At 41.0% G+C, this 20,543-nt stretch overlaps 1 protein-coding gene across 1 annotated transcript; it reads left to right on the top strand.

Annotated features, from left to right (window-relative positions):
* The first annotated feature begins 6,520 nt into the window (after positions 1 to 6,520).
* On the top strand, positions 6,521 to 9,183 carry LOC146507535 (E3 SUMO-protein ligase ZBED1-like). Its single transcript, XM_085178116.1, has 8 exons — positions 6,521 to 6,884; positions 6,963 to 7,167; positions 7,268 to 7,794; positions 7,935 to 8,079; positions 8,190 to 8,421; positions 8,519 to 8,656; positions 8,778 to 8,837; positions 8,925 to 9,183. Exons 1-8 carry the CDS (start codon positions 6,629 to 6,631, stop codon positions 9,075 to 9,077), a joined length of 1,716 nt encoding a protein of 571 aa, XP_085034242.1. The 5' UTR covers positions 6,521 to 6,628; the 3' UTR covers positions 9,078 to 9,183.
* The last annotated feature ends 11,360 nt before the right edge of the window (positions 9,184 to 20,543 follow it).

Here is a 20,543-nt window from a genome sequence, read left to right as displayed (position 1 = left end):
ACAAACATATTGCCTAATAGAGGGTCGACCAGCGGGGCACAGGGACCATGACAAAAATAGAAATAAAATGCATTGTCCTTAATCATTGAAACTGTCCCTTTGAAAGTATTTGTTAGGTTGCAACCTTATAGTTCAGTTTGTTCCTTAGAGTTTATAGACTAGAGGGTCAGTCAAGTCAAAACACAGATCGAAGGGAATGATCTGCAATGATCTGTCAGTCAGCAAAAGAGGGGTCCAGTGAAGTTTCACACTTAGTGTTTTTATAGTCTGGAGTGCACTCTTTTTATCCGTTCACTGTTGCCAGTCGGGGTGACTGGTGGAATCCTACCAGAAACCAGATAAACCATTGGCCGTCTGACTGGTTGGGCAGATCTGGATCCTGGAAATCACACTGGGAGGCTCGCCATCAATTGGAATCACTGGTCTTTTCTCGTGGAGCTCAAAGCTCACTAAAAGACCTGACACGTGGAACACTATTAACTTAGCCGCCACCTCTCCTGATTTCGGCAGCTCTGTCTAACATTTAACTCACTATTGAAATGTTAGCCGATAACATCTGAATACGTTTTGACAACTTTTATGAAGCCTTGCTTCCGTAACTGCGGCAGTTGCTGCTGCTAATCAAGATAGCTGCGGATTTTTCTTTTCCTCGAATTGCTGGTATCAGTACGCCATGTAAAAACACACAACTTCCTGTTAACCTTCAAATTAAAAGCTCCTGGTAGGCACAGCAGGAAGTGTGGAAATAAACACATTTTTCCACATTATCACTTCTTGTGACAATAAAATAAAACAAATAAAAGAATGATTCTGAAACTAAACAAATACCTTATAAAGCTCATCTTATTTTTACCCATTTCTCCAGCTGGGTTACATCTCTTTAAATCTATTTCCATCTCTGTGAATGTCGCACATTAAAGTATTCTGTCTCATGTTTCAGGGACAAGCTGAGCTGAGGAGAAACTGACAAAAGAATTATTTTGACCTGTGAATGATAAAAAGTTGCTTTAGTCCAAGAATAAAAATGTGATACTTAATAAGAGGTCCCCTATAGACCACGATAGGTCCATTTTAAGGATAAAAATGCTGAGAAAGTGTCCTTACTTAAAATCCAGACCAGAATAATATTTGTAGAACATTTGCTGCTCAACCAACTCCAGTTTCCATTAAAAAAAGAGGCGGAAAAATCAATCAATTTAGTGGAAGCTAATCAATCAAGGATTAGTTTCCACTAATGATGTCCCTGCAACCAGTAGTCTGACTTAGCTTGATTTTGACTTAGTGTTAATTATCATAAGAAAAAGTACTAATGAACTTGTCTTTTTTTAATCATCAAGATATTTTTAAGCACTCCAAACAGATTTATTATCATGTGTTGGGTCAACTGACAGTTCAAGTCTGTATGTCTGCACTCGATTAGGTTCTCTCTGGAATGATCCAAAGCAGCACTACAATCCATGTATCTTGGAAGCTTTCATTTTTGTGCCATTTATGTGTATGAATTATTCTTTGTTCCCAGTAGTTTCTTTATCACCCAGTGATTATCAGAGGGGCTAAAATGCACTGTAGACTCTTGCACATTCAAGAGTTGTAATGGGATTTCCACACTGAGATGCTTGGTAAGCTTAAAAGTGGGTGAACTAATTAAACTAATTGTATCCATGTGTATAAAAAAAGAATTCCATTCTTCCCTGTGCTGCAAAGGGCAGAACAAAATATAGTGCTGTCATGTTGCATGAGTTGAAATATAATGAGCACCTTGTTGCACAGGCTGCCGCACTGAGCCACTGAGCACGAAGTCTGTGTCCTCATCACAGCTAAGGGTTGACTCACCATATGGTGTTTTTTCTTACCTAAACAGCTTCAAAATGTTTTAGGATAAATTAATCAGTAAACCGTATTCCTGCAAGCTTTTACTTTAACCCTCTCAAGGCAGGCGTTGCAGATTTGCAACAAGTAAAAGCTAACAACCTGATTACCCCACATACATATTTTCTGAGGGTTTTTTTACTCAAAGTGAGGGAACTGGAAAAAGAAAGTGTAATATAGTGGTGTCTAGACACACATTAATTTAAGACTTTTAAGTTGAAATATATTGGCTACACGTGCGACACTGATATATCCCATAGCTTTTAGCTAGAGTACGCTTCAGGTTGATAGCAAAATATAAAATGGAATAAAATAACAGGAATACTGTTAAAATTCATGTAATGCCGCATTCTACTTCCATCCTAATTCTAATTATACAAAGCACATACTACACTGATATTTTTAGTATAGAGTGCATTTGAGGTACAGTATGAACCTCTGTGGTTTCTGATAAATATGAATTACAGCTGTGCAGAGTTCAGATGGACTCTGGAAACTTCTTCCTTAGAATTTACTTGAGCTCAGTCATGTTTTATTGGAATATGTAGCATGAACGTCACTTGAGGTATTGTCACATCATTTCTATAGTTTCGGGCGTAATTTATTCCTTAAATCTGTAGCTGTTTATCTGAACTCCAAAGAGTTTCTCTTAATGGAAATTGGTAGCATGTATATGGACAGCTTCATACAGTACAGCAACAAATATATAAAACTATGACACATACATAGTTAAAAGGTTTATCCTCACTGATATACTAGTTGCACTCAACTACTACACCTTTTCTTTTTTAAAAATATTGCTCTTTGGCACTTGGCCTTTACTGGATAGAGATGTTGGAGGTGGACCGGAAAGCAGGTAAGACAAGCAGCAAAAGGCCATAGGTCAGACTCAAACCCAGGCCTCTGCTTTCATGTCGTCATCTGCTCACCCGCTGAACTAAACCATATCTGGATACATTTTAAAACAAAAATATCTAGTCCTTGCCAGGTATTAAAATCAGACAAGTGCAACCTTGGATGACAACAACATAACATAAATATTAAGGTTAAACCTTATTACATCAGTCGATGGTGCTCTTGCATTGCTGTGGACCTACTAGAGAAACTAGCTACTAGCTCAACGCATGTGCAATTAAAAATGAACAAGCTCTGAGCTGGGCAAGAAGCAAAGTTTGGTCTCCTTTCTGATAGTCGACACGTCTATAAAACTTGCTTAGATATATCTAAAGTGTTCTACAGCATTGAGTGCATGAGTTAAGTGTCATGGTCCCTTTGTTCTCCCCAGCTTTCTATCGGGGTGTGTTTTCTCTCTGTCTCTCTCCCTCCTCTCGGTTTCTGTTTGCTTTGATCTTCAATCCAGGGTGGTACTCACTGGACTCCCGGCTTTTTGCTCTATGCACCTGCCTGCAATACACTCACATGTGACTCGTTAAGCAGCCACTACTTAAGGCAGGGGCAGTCTTCACTGGATTGTTCCACTCTCTAGTTGTTCCTGTTATTCTCGCCTCTAAATTTTATTTTAATGTTGTTCTCCTTTCTCTGTTCAGCCCTCTCTTGATATTTCCCTCCTTGGACTATCGTATGACGGTTTGACTGTGAGTGTGCAGAAGCATGTTGATGACTGGATGCCTGCTCCCTTTCTCCTGGAGCCCAAATCCCCAATCACACAGTTGTGTAAATAAAGCTTTGTTGTGATTTCACTGTAAATAAATGTGCACTGACTGTGAAAACATTCAGTTCTGCATTTGAGACAGTGTACATGTGTACATGACAATAAGAGGAATTTTGTGTTTCAACTAGCACAGTATACTGGGTGCAAATGTTGATTGTGAAGACGTTATGTGATTGTAAACTGAGCTGTTTTGTGTTACAACTCTCAGATTTTTTTATCATTTAGCTTCAAATATGTGATTCAACCCAAATTAATCAGGATAAGTCCCACAAATGTGTCCGTCTATATACTGTTTTTGGTCAGATATAGAGGAGTGATTGGTTTTATGCCCTCCAGTCCTCCAAGATTCTGACTGAGTGTCCCTAGAAGCAGATGGAATATGGACCACCACCATGGGCAGGCCCTGGAGTTTAGTGGACAGCAACCATAAATTCCACTTTATTTGTGTGTAAATGTATGTTTAATTAGTTTGAAGTCATTTATAATTCATAATTTTTCACTTGTTAAATGTTTTAGTTTATTATGATTTACACTCTGTGCAGGTTAAGCATTGGCTGAATGGATTATTTGTAGCTCAGAAACCAGCTCTGGCTAGAGTAAGATGCTTATTTTGGTCTCTTATCTGTTAATCCACATTTTTATAGAATTGGTGTTCCCTAGATTGTGTGCCAGTTGCTGCTATGTCTGAAACCGGTAACACCACAGTCTGTTTACCTCAGCTGTCAAGTGAGGAGGTGAGGAAGTGAGGAAGAGGATGAAAAAGAGGAGAGAACAGTGGCGATGAAGAGATACCGAGAAAGAGATAATAAAATATAAATGCATAAGAGGTCACATACAGTTTGAAAGATTTGTCTGTGATCTTTACATTTAAACTAACGCAGAACTAATACTTTGAAACAGTTTGCAAACACCTCAATTTATACTTTTATGTGTTCCCCTTTTTTTCTGAATTCTGAATCCGCAATCTTCAAATATCATTCTGTTGTAACGTAGAGGATTAAATGGATTAAAAGCAAATCTCTTCTCTAACGACTTGTTTTATGTGTCTAATCCAGTAACACAGGATGACTGGCAACCACTTGGGAACTATGGATCACTAGGGAAAAGTTAGTGATACCTGATCACTGTAAAATAGATTGCTAAGCCCAATCATACAGGCCAAGAGAGGTTACCTAACCTCTGCTTGCTAGGGAAAAAGGGTATTCTCCAACCTGTAGATAAAAGGTTGATGGGGATTGCTTGCTGTCACTAGGTGAATTTGACTGCATAGAGGTACACAATGCTGTAACTCTAACACCTAATATTACCCTTTGGGTAGTAATTATTTATTCATTGATTGCATGGTATCCAACATACAGTATTGGGAGCCTTGGGATATGCTAGTTGGTGAATTACTCTCGACTCTGTCACTAACCCTGTCAAACCATTTTAAGCAAGTGGACTAAAATAGAAATGATCGGCCAAATGTTTTTTACTTTCCTAAACCTAAACTGGTTAAATTGGTCACTTTTGATTTGTAAGAGTTAATGTTTTTTTCTTTTTCTTTTGTTTTGTTTTGGGTTTTTTTTTAAGATTGTAAAGAAAACTTTAATCTTTATGTCCTTTGAACAACTCTTCTGTGGTGTTATGTAGATGCATCAAGTCTGAAAAACAACTAAGAAATAAATGAAATCGAGATGCAGCAAGCAGCTCGCGGGGAGAGGAACTTTTCTCTGCTGGAATTCATAACTCATTTTTAAATAATATATTCAAAGAATACATGTTATGAATGGATGGAACTGTTGACTAAAAAAAATAGAAATGAGCTGAGTCCAAGGTGCAACTTTGGAATAGATACAAGAGCATATTATTACTATTGTTGTTCTGTGAAAATGTCATAGTGAGTGTAGGGGAAACTTGCAGAGGAAGGAAAGCTAATGCTGCAATAGCTCTTAAAGGTTAGGTTATATTCAACATTGGGCATAGCTACCATTTATAAAGGTTAAAACACTTACATTATGAACTAACATGAGTGCCACAGTCAAGGTACATTGATAGGAAAAATAGCCACAAAACATTAAACAACTTTTGGAATGAATGCTTTAGGGATTCAGACAAACAATATAATACCACAGTAACACTCTGCATGGGGTTTACTTTTCACAGGGCTACCAAGAGTCCTGGGAAACATCCTGTCCTTTTTTTCCACATGACTTTGTTGCAAATAAAATATAAAAGTCTGATGTACATTCATTAGAAAACAATAACATACCTCAGAACAACCAAAAGCCTCTATTAGACACTAACTGTTTAATCCTTTGATTCAAATTACTTATAGCAATGTTTAAACAATTTGTCTGCAACATTTTGCTGATATCCAAATGTGGAGCTATGTTTGGATGTTAGCATTGGTATTTTGGTGGCAGTCTGGATTTTTGGAGCCATAATTCTTGTTTTTGGATGAGAAGGTTGAGCACCAGGTTATCAGCAAATGTCAGCAAGCTGTATCCAAAAACTGCATGGGCGCACAGATAATAATAATAATAATAATAATAATAATAATAATAATAATAATAATAATAAAAAATTTCTCTGCTACATTCAGATGGATCACTGGATAGATAACAGTAACATTTTTATTAACGCAACAAACAAATGAATAAAATCTACAGGTTAAAGGTATTGTTGAATAGTTGAGTTTTGAGGAGCTTTTTAAATGAGTTCAGTGATGGCGCATTGTGCAGCTCAAATGGAAGAAAATTCAGAGGGTGCTACACTGAAATCTCTTTTCACAAGTATATGGAAGTTGGTGCAAGGGATACAAAATAAACCCATGACCGGTGGAGTGGGGAGTCCTGTGGATTTTGTCAAATCTTTTAGGGTTGACAACTTGTGAACCCTAAAAGATTCTAATAATTAAATTTAATAAATAACTAAATAAATAACTAACTAATAAATAGGGATGGGTATCGAAAACCGGTTCTTGTTGTTCTTCCACTGTTTCAATTCCTTGCCAATTTGCCATTTTTAAAAACGATTCCCTTATCGATTCCAGTCCCCCCGAATGACGTCATCGCGTTGAGTAGCGTCTTTTACCCAGTAGGAAACATGGCGCCAGAGCGGCACAAACGCTCAAAAGTTTGGTTACACTTTATGAGAAAGGATGACAACAGGGCAACGTGCAATACTTGCAAAGTAGAGATTTCATCAAAGGGAGGAAACACGACGAATATGCAAAAGCATTTGCTCAAAAAACACGCGATAGCTTTCAACGAATGTCGTGTTTTTGATCCGCTCCGGACTAGCGAAGCTCAACCCAGCAGCCGCGGTAGCGTTTCCACGTCCTCTCCCGTTAATACTGCAGGTAACTAATCAACTTGCATTGCATATTATGTTAGCGCGATTTACCTTATTACAAAACCTGCTATTACTGTGCATTTAGATAACCATGACGAGAGAGACGGACAGAGTCTGTCTGGCTCAGATGCTGGCAGTTCTCGCTGCAGTCTACGGGTGGCTTCTCCTTTCACAGAGGCAGGGAAAAGTAAAATGACACAGGCCAGGATAGACGAATGTCACCGAGCAGTGACTAAGTTTGTTGTAAAAGGCTTGCACCCTTTTGCCACAGTAGATGCCCCCGAGTTTCGGTAAGTGAATGTTTAATTGTAGGCTAAGTCAGGGAATGTCAAAGTTGCATGTTCTCCTCTTACCAGATGTTTCATCCGTTTCCATTTCTATATCTTTTAGAGAAATGATAAAGACTCTGAACCCTAAGTACAAAGCCCCAAACAGAGACAGTTTAACCAACCACTTGATCCCTGCTTGGTATGCAGTCGAAAAGGCAAATCTGATTTCTCAGCTGAAACATGTGTTGAAGGCAGCCATCACTGCAGATGGATGGACAAGTTTTAGTCAAGATCATTACCTCACAGTAACGCTGCATTATGTCAGGAATGGCCAGACTCATGAAAAAGTCCTCAAAACCAAACCAGTGTACCAGGCACAGACAGGGACAGCTGTAGCAGAGGAGATTGATGAGATCTTGGAGGAGTATGGTATCAAAGACAAGGTTGTGGCAGCCACTGTTGATAATGCAGCCAACATGGATGTAGCTGTCAAAAAGCTACAAATTCTCAAGTTTCCATGCTTTGCACACACCCTGAACAACTGTCCTGCCATTTCCAACTGGGCGGCAAGAATTCGCTCTGTGATTGTATGGATGAAGAGGTCCCACATGGCAAAAGTGGTCCTGAAGGAGAAGCAAGAGTTGCTCAGTAAGCATAGTAAATATTTTTTTAAGGTTGTGTATATTATAATCATTAGATCATGATCAAATTACATTTATAAGCTAAGATATGTGGGACCATATGGGACCTTACATTAGCATTTAAGTTGTGAACGCGTTACCCCTCAGAGCTGCCCAAGCATATGCTGCTCCTAGATGTAAAGACCAGATGGAACTCTTTGTATTTGATGATGGAGAGATTCTGCGAGCAGTTTCCTGCCATCCAGGCTGCAGCCATCGATCCACGGATAAGAAAGTCCATAGAAAAGGAAAGGTGAGTGGTATTGAAAAATAATGATAATATGGCTTAATTTGGACTCAGGTTTTATTTTTGTTTGTTTTATGCAACGTATCTGTTGTATTTTTGCTTTGTTGATATTGCAGACTGGCTAAAATGGGCAATGATGACTTAAGAAAAGCAGAGGAGTTTGTGGTACTCATGCGGAAGCACTACACCTCCACGCTAGCAGTGTCCAGTGACAAAAGTCCGACCTGTGGTGAGATTTTGCCCATCCTGCAAAAGCTACAGCAACACTACACCATACAAGAACATGACTCTGCCTTCACAAGGAGCATAAAGGAGAACATTTGGAAAGATCTTTCCAAACGATACCAGGTACAATTGATGATTTATTTATCATAAATAAAATAACAGTTATAAATACTGAAGGATTGTCATGATGTCACATTTTCCTCCCTCTTAAAAATTTAAGGACGCTGATATCAAGAGCTTCCTGGAGGAGGCCACCATCTTGGACCCCCGATTTAAATCCAAAGTGGATAAGGATGAAGTCTGGCACAGGATCAGGGAAGCAGCAATTGCAGCAAAGACAGAGGCAGGAGCAGATGAGGTATTCCAATATGACGGTGTCTTTCACTGTAGCACATTTCCATTGTGAGAGTGAAACCTTTCATCTATGGATCTGTGGTACTTAGTTTGATTTGTTTGTTATTTGCCACTTTCTACTCAAGCACTTGGAGCAAGGAGACACACAGGGAGAGTGTGTTGAAGATGAGGATGAAGAAGACTATGTAAGTTTAGTTTATTGTGATGATAATTTAAATGTCATGGATTGTTCATTTTTTGCTTAATTTTTTATCATGTCCATTTAATTTCAGGCGCCACCAGTAAAGCAAAAAAAAAAAAAAAAACGGCCTTGGAGGAACTCTTTGAAGAAGAGGACAATGAGCTGCAGTCATTCCAACAACGGCAGCCCGTTCTTTCCCTGGCCCAGAGATTGGATCAGGAGATCCAGCTGTATAGAAGCCTAACCCCCATCCCCTGCAAGGATAACGCCGCCCTATGGTGGTGGAGCAAGAGAGAGACTCTGCCCCTGCTGTCAGCACTGGCTGAAAGGTTTCTGTGTGTGCAGGCATCCTCCACCCCGTCTGAGAGGGTGTTCTCCACAGCTGGAGAGACCATAAGTCCAGAAAGATCACGTATCCTTCCTGAAAAAGCAGATATGCTTATATTTCTGCAAAAGAATTTTTAATTCTCCATAGTTGCTGGATGCAGAATTGCACAGTGCACAGTTCCATTGGACTTGAGTTGACTGTATTTTTTGCTGGCTGATATAGTTACATATATACTTTTAAAAAGGAGAGTGTGAATGTTACTGGACTTTCTTGTGTAATTGCCACTGAATAACTTATGTTATACTTTCTTATTGCTATAACAGAATATTTATTTTATTATTATTTTACATTTACAACTTTTTTTTCCCCTGGGTTCTCGTGGCACCCCATCGAGGAGCAGTAGGCTGTGGATCGCTTAAGATCTCACTATTGAGTTTGTACTCCTACATTTCAGCCTTGTTCAAAGATAAGATATAAAACAAAGTCACCGCAACACCGCAACTTTCCTTGGCATTTAAGTCATTGTGGTATGCATCGAGCTGATGTAGCTACATTTCTCAGGAGGTGCACATCAGGCTACCCAAAAGGTTGCAGGGTAGGATTACAACCAGGGTCCAACCAGGAAACCAGAAGAAACAGGTCAATAGACTAGCCAAACACCAGCGAACAAATGCAAACACGCAAACAGGGAAAGGGGAAGAAAAGAGAACAAAACAAAGAAGCGTTGTCACTTATGGCAACTAGGAACCATAACACCCTCTGCTTTTAAAGAAAGTTTAAAAAAATTATTTTTGGCATTCCAGTTTTTAAAAAATTAAACAGGGAGCTGTTTTCCAGGGAAAGGGCTCTAAAGCACATTGTGCTAGGTAGCTAGAAGCCAATGGTTTGCAGATCATTAGCAGTTAGCACTGTGAATTGTAGGGATTTGAGGAAAGCAAAATGTTAGAAAACTTACTTTTGAAGTTTCCAAATTACTTATTAAGAAACAAATAAGCAATTTACAAATTGCTAGAACTAGAAAGTAGCCATTAGACACTGGAGCTACAAAAAACTGAATAGTAAGAAAATAGTATTGTATAATGTATACCTTTATTTAGGTTACACAGACAAGTCGCCTTGAATGTTAAACAGGGAAAAAGGGACTGTTGCAGATTCCGTGACAGGGGGTTTCTAAAAATCACCCCGCAGTTCTTCAGCTGAGACACCTGAGTTAGAAAACACAAACACTGCAGTTGTCTTTACTCGCAAGGACGGTCATAGAGCGCTCGTACTCCAGACTCGCGCTGTATCACTGTCTGCGTTCTTTATTTATACAAGCTTGTGTCTGTGTGTGTGTGTGTGTACAAAGATAACAGAGTTATTCTAAGAACTCAGAGCTGAGGTTCCCCTTTTCTAAGTCTGCATGTTCTTACAGAAAGAGGAAGCTGTTAGTTGTTTATCACACAAGAGTTCATGTCAAAAGTCACGTAGACATTTGCTTAGTGATCAATAAAAGAACACATTTCATGAAGCTGATCACACTATATACAATTTTCTTCTGACGTTCCCTCCTGTAGATCAGAAAATGAAATGTACATGTTATCAGTAAGGAACTACTTGTCTTTCACATTTTCAGTTACTACATCATTAGTTGCACTTCATCTTCATCTAACAAATAAGAAAAGAAGTCTTCATAATCTTCATCGGTTTGTGGTACATCTACGTATGCTGTGAGTGATAAACTTATCATCTGTGAAATTACACAAGTAAAGAAAAGCAAAATAAAACCAGGGAAACTCCAATGCCGATCAACAGTCTCCTAAGAATCTGAAGCCATTTTTGCAGAATGTACATTATCTGGCATGTAGGTGCAGCATGTGGTGTTGAATAAGACACACAATCCTCCTTTCTCAGCCAGGATCATGTCCAGTGCTACACGATGTTGCATTACAGCAATTCTGAGAGCGTCTATTTCTTGGTTTTGTCCCTCGTTAACCTTGCAGGATGCATTGAGGAACAAGCCGAATCTATAGTCCAGTGTCTCAATTCTGAGAGCATGTTTTCCAACTCCTGCCCATGGGAAGAGTGAGTTGAGTACCTTTTGTCCAGTTGTCCAGAGTTTGAATTCTTCAGGTACAGTCGGTTCACCAGATTGAGTCATGTGGTCTGACTGTTGAAGTTGAGCGTTTCTTCTTGGATGAGGATGGTGATGTTGATGTGCACTTTACACAAGTCATTCTGAAGATGTGGTCAGAGATCCGAATTGGTGCACATGTTCCAGTGTGTTTCCCATATATGATTGGGTGTGTTAACACGCTCGGCATGTGCGAGCAGACGTAACAGTCTTTCTCTGTGGTTCTGTTAAACACGTATCTGTATCAGGCATTTTTCATCCAAGGATGAATGTGGTCTTGTGTCATGTCCATTAGGTGGAAGTTGTCGTGCTTCCATCTTCTCTGTCTGCCTCGTGGCTCAGCTGTTGTTGGCATCAGCTGTGGTCCTGTAAGGGTGAGCTTCGTAGTCAAGGTAACCAGGAGGGTCCCCCTTCCCATGGTTGCACATAGGTCCGTAACACCCTGTCACTTGGCTGCCCTAAAGTTAATCAGATGGAGATTGAAGTGCGAGCAATTCCCTACGGGCGCCCAATCAGCACTTCCCTCTCACCACTGGAGCAATCAAGTGTGGGTGAGATTTCTCTAATGTGCTTCCTCCTTGGTGTCGGGGCTTCCCGGGACCTCAACCTTTTTGCAGTGGCTCTGATGTATCCAAGAGGGTCAATAACACTTGGTATGGGCCTTCTCCAATTTTTCCTCTGAAGTACCTGTATCAGGACCCAATCGCCTGGTTTCAACCTGCAAGAGACTGGAGAAGAGTTGTACGGCAGTTTATTATTCAAAACAATATCCTTATTTTCTAGTAGTTTTGCCATCCATTCTGCCAGAGTTGTTTCTCTGACGGAATTGTCTAAGGGTTCACTTGTTACTGGTAGTGGAAAAGGTCTGCCATGAACGACCTCAAATGGTGTACGATTTTGAGAGCCTTGTGTTAATCTCATCCACATTTTTACTAGGCCTATGCATTCCGGCCATGGTCTTCCTGTTTCCTCCATGCATTTTCTGAGTCTCTGTTTTATGGTGCCGTTAGTTCTCTCCACTAACCCTGCACTTTGTGGGTGATAAGCACAATGGTTTCTTATGCTGAATCCTAGTGCTTCAGAGATTTTACTAATCACATCATTGACAAAATGTGTCCCATTATCTGACCTTATCAGAGTAGGGATGCCATATGTTGGGATGAAATGATTACATAGACATTTTGCAACTGAGATTGCATCTGCTTTTTTCACTGGATAAATCTCTGGCCATTTTGAGAATACGTCTATAATCACTAGAGCGTATTTTGAGCCTTGACTTTCATATAATTCAATAAAGTCCATGTGAATGGTGTGAAATGGATGAGGTGGTGTGGGGAAATGTCCTCTTTTTGTCCTCAGATTACCTTGTGAATTGTGTTTTTGACAGATCATGCATGTTCTCACAAATTCTTTTGCTGAAGTTTTAAAATTTAGAGTGTAAAAGTGTGTATTAATGATCTGTCATCAAGCCTCTCGGATGAGAGGTGAAACGTCTTCAAGTAACTTAAAGAAGTCCAGACACTTTTCTTTGCAAGCTCCTTTGACTACGATGACCTGGATGACTGAGAACCTTCACAGACATTATTGTAGATGGCTCAGCGTCTAAAAATAGCCTAGGATGAAACTGTGTAGGTTATGCAGTAGACAGAGTCATAGAAGCGAAACCGCTCACATCCTCATACTCAGCTCAAAGTGCAGAACTTACAGCAGTAATACGTGCATGTGAATTACATGAAGGCCAAGACATAAATGTATACACAGACGGTCAGTATGTTTTTTCAGCAGTAAATCACTTTGCAAAAATTTGGCAGAACGGAGGAATGATTACATCTACTGGACATCCAGTACAACATGGAAATCTTCTGAAAACACAATTAGAAGTAATAATATTGCCAAAACAGTTAGCATTATGTAAATGTGCTGCACAGAAAGATAAATCAGAAATAACTAAAGGCAATAACTTTGCAGATCAAGCAGCTAAGCTAGTCGCACAACAAACTGTAGACACATTAATGTCTGCATCCACTATGCAAATACCACTTGATGTACTTAAGGATGAACAGAAACTGGCACCAACCACAGAACAGAAGAAATGGTTAAAGTGTGGAGCACTACTAGAAGATGATCTAATGACTTGTGAGGGAAAACCAATACTTCCTAAGTCCCTACACAGAACAGCAGCATTAGTGACCCATGGGGTAACCCATGTGTCATCAGGAGGGATGACACTCTTTCGAGGATGCCAATGTTCACATTTTGGACAGAGAGGACAGATGGTTTGAAAGAGGAGTGAAAGAAGCATCTATGTCCACTGTGAGCGACCATCTTTGAACAGAGGCGGTGGTTTACGACACCAACTCTCTGCCATCTATAATCCAGTTTTGAGATCCCTTCCCAGACGCCTTAATGCCCACTCACACCCTGGGCCATCTGACCTCAGGAATTCGCATGATAAGGTGGGGCCAGGTTTCACAATGAACTCACCCGAAACTCTGGCTGATTGGGACCCACACCCAGTTCCACACCTTGGCTCAGGCGATTAGAGGATCATCAGGGGGTCCTTTTGTCCCTCTGTGGGGGGACACTCCCACCAGGTTTATATCTGGGACTCTCCACCATTTGACCTTAGAACTGAAGAAGCCTCTCGGATGAGAGGTGAAACGTCTTCAAGTAACTTAAAGAAGTCCAGACGCTTTTCTTTGCAAGCTCCTTTGACCATCTACAATAATGTCAGTGAAACCGGGTTGTGGTGTGCTGTGAATGTCAGCACGTGGCCTTGTCTCCTCATCTAATTTTTGCATACAGCAGTGTGGATGACTTTCTTCGGGTGAGGCCAAAAGTGTGCTCGGGTTCAACTGACCACACTTCTCAATTCTAATGTGTGATTGTGACAGTAAGATTCCAACATATGAGAGTGGTCTCGCATGTGTGAGGTAAGACAGATTGGCTTGGAGTAAAATTAAAGTCACTGCGTTGGGTACTCTGATGATCAAAGTGTGCCCTAAAACAATGTCAGCTGACTTTTTTACTGCCTCTGCTGCGGCTGCACAGGTTTGCACACACGTAGGCAGGCCTGACGCAACAGAGTCTAATTTGCAGAATAAAATGCAAGCGGGCATTGTTTTTCTCCAAATGCCTGTGTTAAAACTGCTTTCATGTAACCTGCTCCTCCATCTACATGTAGGTAGAAAGGCTTATTATAGTCAGGCAATGCTAAAACTGTATTTGTCTGTAAAGCTAGTTTTAAGTTACTGTATGCTTCTTCTGTCTTGTTTGTAGATGCAACATTACATTTTTATTTAAGGCTTTTAGGTCATTTCTATTTATTTTTTTTCAAAGAACTCACACATCAATCAATCAAAGCTTTATTCGCCACATGCAGGTTGCCCTGCAGTGAAACGGGACCCCCCGACCTTACACACACAACACAGACATTACATGAGGATACAAGTCGGAGATCGGTAGCATTACAGAAAAACACTGAAATGTACACTACAGTGGGAAAGTACAAGAGGAAAAAAAGAGACCTCTACTCATGCTGTGCTTTCATGGTAGGACAGCATGAGAACAGGAAACAAAAAAACTCCTCTGCACAAAAAGCACATAAATGTCCACAGCACAACTTTGTGAAAGACATGACAAGCTACAGGATTGGGTGGGGGGTGAGGAGTAATCCGAAGCGAACACAGCAGCCGCCCTGCACAGCGCTACCATTCCAGCGCGGCACACAGACCCGCCGTGTTCCCCCGCAGGAAACAAGCATCGAAGGCGTTTGGAAAGGGAGGGGGATGAGTGTGTGCTTATCAGTGTAAGTGTATGTGTGTGTGTGTCCATAGTTCAGCTGAGACAGTGTCCTTCGCCCTGCCAGGCTAAGTAAACAGTCTACCAGCCAACCCAGGTGGCCTTGCATGGAATGGGAAGGAACAGACTAAACACAGTCGTTATCAGGGTGTTGTTTTTCGGCTCCAGCCTCGAGACCGCCACTGGCGCCAAAGGGGTATCAGCATGAAGTGATGGTGCTTTTTACTTTAGTGCAAACAGCTCATATGAATTCCAAAGCAGTTCTACAGTCCAACACTGGTCTCTCAATCTCCCGTTGGAAAGCCGCGAGCTTCTCCATACTTGCGTTCTGTGATGTTGTCATTTCTTGTGCTCAAGGAGCCGATTTCTGAGAACTCACGGCAGTGTGCCTCCCCGAGATGTCATCCAATTTGCGCCCAGAGATCTTATTCCGAGCTAGCCCTTCCGAGATGTATCCAGTCTGCAGTCAGAGATCTTATTCTGAGTATTCACAGCAGCCGTAGCCTCTCCAAGATCTTATCCGTGCTGACTCAATGAGCCCATTTTGAGAAACTCATGCCTCTCCCATCATTCCAATCCCAGCGGGCAGCTTTGTGGGGGTTTGAACAGCCGGTTCCGCTTTCTTAATTCTTCGATAAGCCAGGGCCAAGCCAGCTCTGATCCGCCAGAACCCTGTTATCATGGTTCCGAATAGGTAGATATCTTCAGCACTCAGGCTCACCCGAGCCCAGACTTCTCGTTGAGAAAGGGGTGTCAATTGCATTTAGGGACCAGTTGATCCAATCCATAATTCCTCTTTTAGGTTTTAGAGAACAGACTGTGAGAGAGTGTTCCAGGGAAAAGTAATAAAAAACACGAGACAAGACAAGGACATGAGGAGCTAAGCAGGGAAGATAAGGGAGAGGAGAAAAAGTGCGACCGCCTTCGCTGAGAGCCAAACGAGAATCCATTCACACATCTTACATATTTCAAACTTTTAAGTTAGGATTTAAAAAACTTCTTTATGTGAACTTTTCCCACAAGGTTCCATTCTTTCTATAGCAGCTTCATATACAGTATGCACCAGACTTATAATCTCGATGTGGATGCATTGCTCACACCTCTAAAACTAGACATTAGTAAATCATAAGCCTAATCATTATGTGTCACTGTGATCCACAAGTATGATCACAAATTTGTTTTTCAAACCAACTAAACAAACAAACAAAAAACAAGTTGCTGATGGCATGAACGCTTTACACACATGAGTCAGGACACAAAAAGAAAAAATCTGCTGCCAAAAACAAATCAGAAGTGTGAGGAAAAAACTGAGCTCACAGACAGCTGCATGTGTGAGCTTTAATATCCTGCAGCTCCTGCTCTAAAAAAAATAAATAATAATAATAATAATAATAAATGTGTAACTTGCTCATTAGCTTAGTAGTGTCCACATATTTAATTCAACTTCGCAATCTTGTAGCTTTAGCTGTTATATACAGGGTTTAGCTTATTAGTTGTTACTATAGGTGTGCTCTATTTCTCAATAATGTCTCATCTAGGATGACAGGTTTTCAAGCAGGTCAAGTGCTTCTATTAGTTTAGATATTTTCTTTATTTTCTTGATGTCATATGTTGTTGTACTGAACTTGAGCAAACCGTAAGCTTAATGCAGACTACTTTTAACAATTATCCACCTCACACAGTAGCGGTTTTAGATACGGGCGACACGGGCGGTTGCCCGGGGCGGCATCATGGTGGGGGCGGCATCACGGCTCGTTGTCATGCTGCCCCGACATCAGCCAGCGCATGCTGGGAATGGCATAGGCACCGATCGGTTTTCTATCGCCCATTTGCTGGGAGTAAGGGCGCCCTCCGTTTGCGAGGTGCGCCTGCTGCTTGCGGCACAGGGAGGAGAGGGCGGGGCGGCGGGGGATGCTCTGGCTGGCTGGAGCAGCAAAAATTACCAACTCGCAAAATAAAACAAATTACAAACAAACCAACAAACACGAAAACACCAGACATCATGATACAGACTTATAATTTGCACCGATGTTTTTTCAAAATTCTATACGCGAAAAGTGAGCGCTAGAGCGCTCGGTGCGCCAGCTTGTTGCTGAAGTCAAAGTAAACTTTATTGTCATCTCCGCTACATACAGTCCAGTTTATAGAGAGACGAGACGACGAGGCTCCAGTTACAGCAGTGCAAGTAAACAAACAATATATATAAGAAGAGTAAGAAAATAAATATACACTTTAGGACTAGGGGTAAAGGGATCAATAACAATTGAAAATGTATATTTTATATTTTGTTGATCTAAAGTCTCTCACACAACCCGTTTTTAAACTCTAAAAAAGGAGAAAAGAAGAGGAGGAACGTAGCGACTTCCACAGTCGCTAGAGGCCGGGCACTGAGCCTGCCTATTTGCCTGTCAACTTTACGCAATAATGCCAGAGGTGGAATTGCTTGCTTGTTTATTAAAGTGCTTGGAAAGTTTACAGAGCAATGTGATCGGCTCGCGATTCAAGCTCTTAAAACATCACAGGCTCTAATGCAACAAGGGGAAACTCGTTGTGCTGCGGTCAACAAAAACTACGGCGACCCAGCCCTGCTCTGTCAAAATCAAACCAGTGAAAGACAGACTGACAACGCCCTCTTAATGTCGCCGCTAGCACCCACGTGACTCCCATTACACATCACCATAGCAACCAAACAAATGAAAACCCAGTGATCCTTAAAATTCAATACATTTAATTATGACTCCTACAAGGAGAAACGAGCAAAAGATACAGGTAAGCAGATGTGTCATTGGATAATGGCAGGTCATGTATCCTAAAACATTAAGAATCAGAATACTTTCTTAATCCCTAAGGAAATTATGTGGGTTACAGTTCCTCCAAGAAGAAATGGTAAAAATAGTAACAGTAACAGACTAAACTCCAAACAATATATAGAGATTGACAGACCACGTGACTTTCGCGCATTGCATGCCGGTAACTCGTGGCAAAACAATCCAAGTACCGCATCAAATGCAAGCATTTGCAGCACCGCAAAACGTTCATTCTCCAGTTCCAATACCTTCTTGCTTTTTCTTTGCCCCCCAAAAAAGTTATGTACAAAACGAAGGACAACAATGCCAGTCCAGACAGACTTGATGAAAAGGCAGATAAAAGATACGAGGAAAAAATCAAAGGAGTGAAAGGGTTATACCATTACGAGCACACAGAGTGGACAAAATACATTAGCGTGCTGCCCAACTTTCACCACGCTCATATTTATAATTACACAGTTCTTGGAGTGAGTGCATACACTCATGAAGTTCAGTAACTTCAGGTCACTGCAACAAGCCCAGGTACAGTTTACCAACGGATGGGTACAGGACCATGAAATGCACCGTGTAGAACGAAAGACCATCGTATGTATCATAAGTTTACCAGTCTCACAAATCGTCTTCATAAATACACATTCGTTAACCGTTTATTAATAGGACCTTTGAGCTCAATGGTAATTAATTAGTAGTGGAAATAATTTCTGGTTCGCATTACAGAAATGTAGCAGTGACAATAATATTGTATGCTGTAATCGTACTGGGCAATGAGTGATAGCTTAGCGCCACAATTTCTGTTCAGCGCCAGACTTGCTTGTAACCTATATCACCAATTATGTTATGAAAAATGATGTATTAACTACTACAAAACACTGACCTTTGTGGAAATGCTTGGAGCAGACTAACCTGTGAGCTGGAGTGTTCTGGGATGTTATATTTGGTCTTTGAATGGCTGCAATCCAGGCCATCTGTTGCCTCTTTTTACTTCGGAAACATGGCTCGAATAATTTCTCTTCAACGACGTAATCCGATTAAAAAAATTATCTCTTTACCCGTCGGCTTCATGGCTGTCATGCGACCGGCTATTGCAGTTAATAATACAACAGCTTCTTGACAGTTTTTTGTGTTTCTTTTTATCGCTGTGTAACTGATTTCAATTGAAAGCCTGCGTGCGCTAGTACCTCTTGCCACGAGTTCCCAGAATTCTTTGCGGTTTTACCCTTGAATGACGTCACATTTTCAATCTCTATACAATAATATAATATTAATTAGTCAGTGTCAATTGTTGATTTGTCCTGTTCTCATTGTATGACGAATTATGATGTCTGTTTAGTAGCCGTTTGCATACAACGTTTGCATACAATGCATACTCTGTCTCTCTCTTCGTGTGTGTGTGTGTGTGTGTGTGAGGGGGGCGCCAGAGGGGGTGTTTGCCCAGGGCGCCAAACAGGCTAGGACCGCCACTGACCTCACATCATAACTGACTGAGGTGCCTCTTCATATTAATATTATGTCATTATTAATGTTATTATCTTCATTTTTATATATATATATATATATATATATATATATATATATATATATATATATATATATCCACCACCACCCATTCCGCAGCTGCAGGAACGGGTGGTGGATTAATAAAAGGATTGCAAGGACTGCACAGTGTCTCGTCTTCTGGTTTTACTAAACTGGCAGTTAAGTTCTGTTAAGACTGTTTATCTTTTTTTCTCTAGTTTTTTTTTTCAGGCCAGGAAGTATTGTGATTCTTGAGTACGTTTTCCTTTCTTTTTTAAGTTTTTTGTTTCTCCTATTTCTTTCAAAAGAGCTTCCTTCAGCTGTGTTAGCGCTGAGGGGCTGCATTTCCCTTCCCAAGTGGGACATTTTGTTTTCTTAGGATTTCTCCATCGACAAGCACTGATTTGTCCGGCGCCTGGACATTTCTTTTCCAGCCACTGCTCGTCAGCAGTGAGTTTGGTGGGCTGATTCCCCATTATCACAGAACTGCAGAGCCTTCTCTGGTATACTAGACTCGGGGGTGGTGGCTGACACGCCCTTCTACTCCGCGGTATTCACGGAGCGGTGTCAGTTTTATGAGGCGGAACTCAACCTTTCCCCTTTGTCACCAGTACGTGGGCTTTTGCAGGATACACAAAGATGGAAGTAGTTCAGCAGTTTATTTGTGCTGTAAAATCAACTTACTCCCAAACACATACACACACACATACACACATAGACATTTCCGTGCTAATTTGTCACGAAGTAATTGCGGCTACCTCTAAACCCAGCCTAAACTTAGTTCATTTCGGCGAACTCAACCTATTTGATGCGTTTCACGAAGTAATTGCGGCTACTTCCAACCTATTTTACGCATTTCACTAAACCCTTACGGCGGTTTAAGACCAAAACAGTCTTTTCTCACCCTCAGTTGTCTTTTGCTGGTTGTTCAGGTCGTCTGGCTGGATCCCAGCGTCGTGGACCAGAAATAGTTCACCGGCCTGGACCCGAATTAATGTCCCAGGTCTTTCACCTCTACCTGGAGAGGGCTGTCGACAGACTTCAGTGCTGGCTTCCCACGACGTCAGGATACAGCAGTCAGACCTTGGATTTGGAGTCACAGAAACGTGTCTGTTGTTTCCATCGCAAAGCTCGAAGGACCAATTT

This window comes from Neolamprologus multifasciatus, chromosome 11, assembly GCF_963576455.1.
Source record: "Neolamprologus multifasciatus chromosome 11, fNeoMul1.2, whole genome shotgun sequence".
NCBI classification, from domain to species: domain Eukaryota; kingdom Metazoa; phylum Chordata; class Actinopteri; order Cichliformes; family Cichlidae; genus Neolamprologus; species Neolamprologus multifasciatus.
Note: the sequence above shows the minus strand (reverse complement) of the source record. Positions and strands in the feature narration are given on the sequence as shown.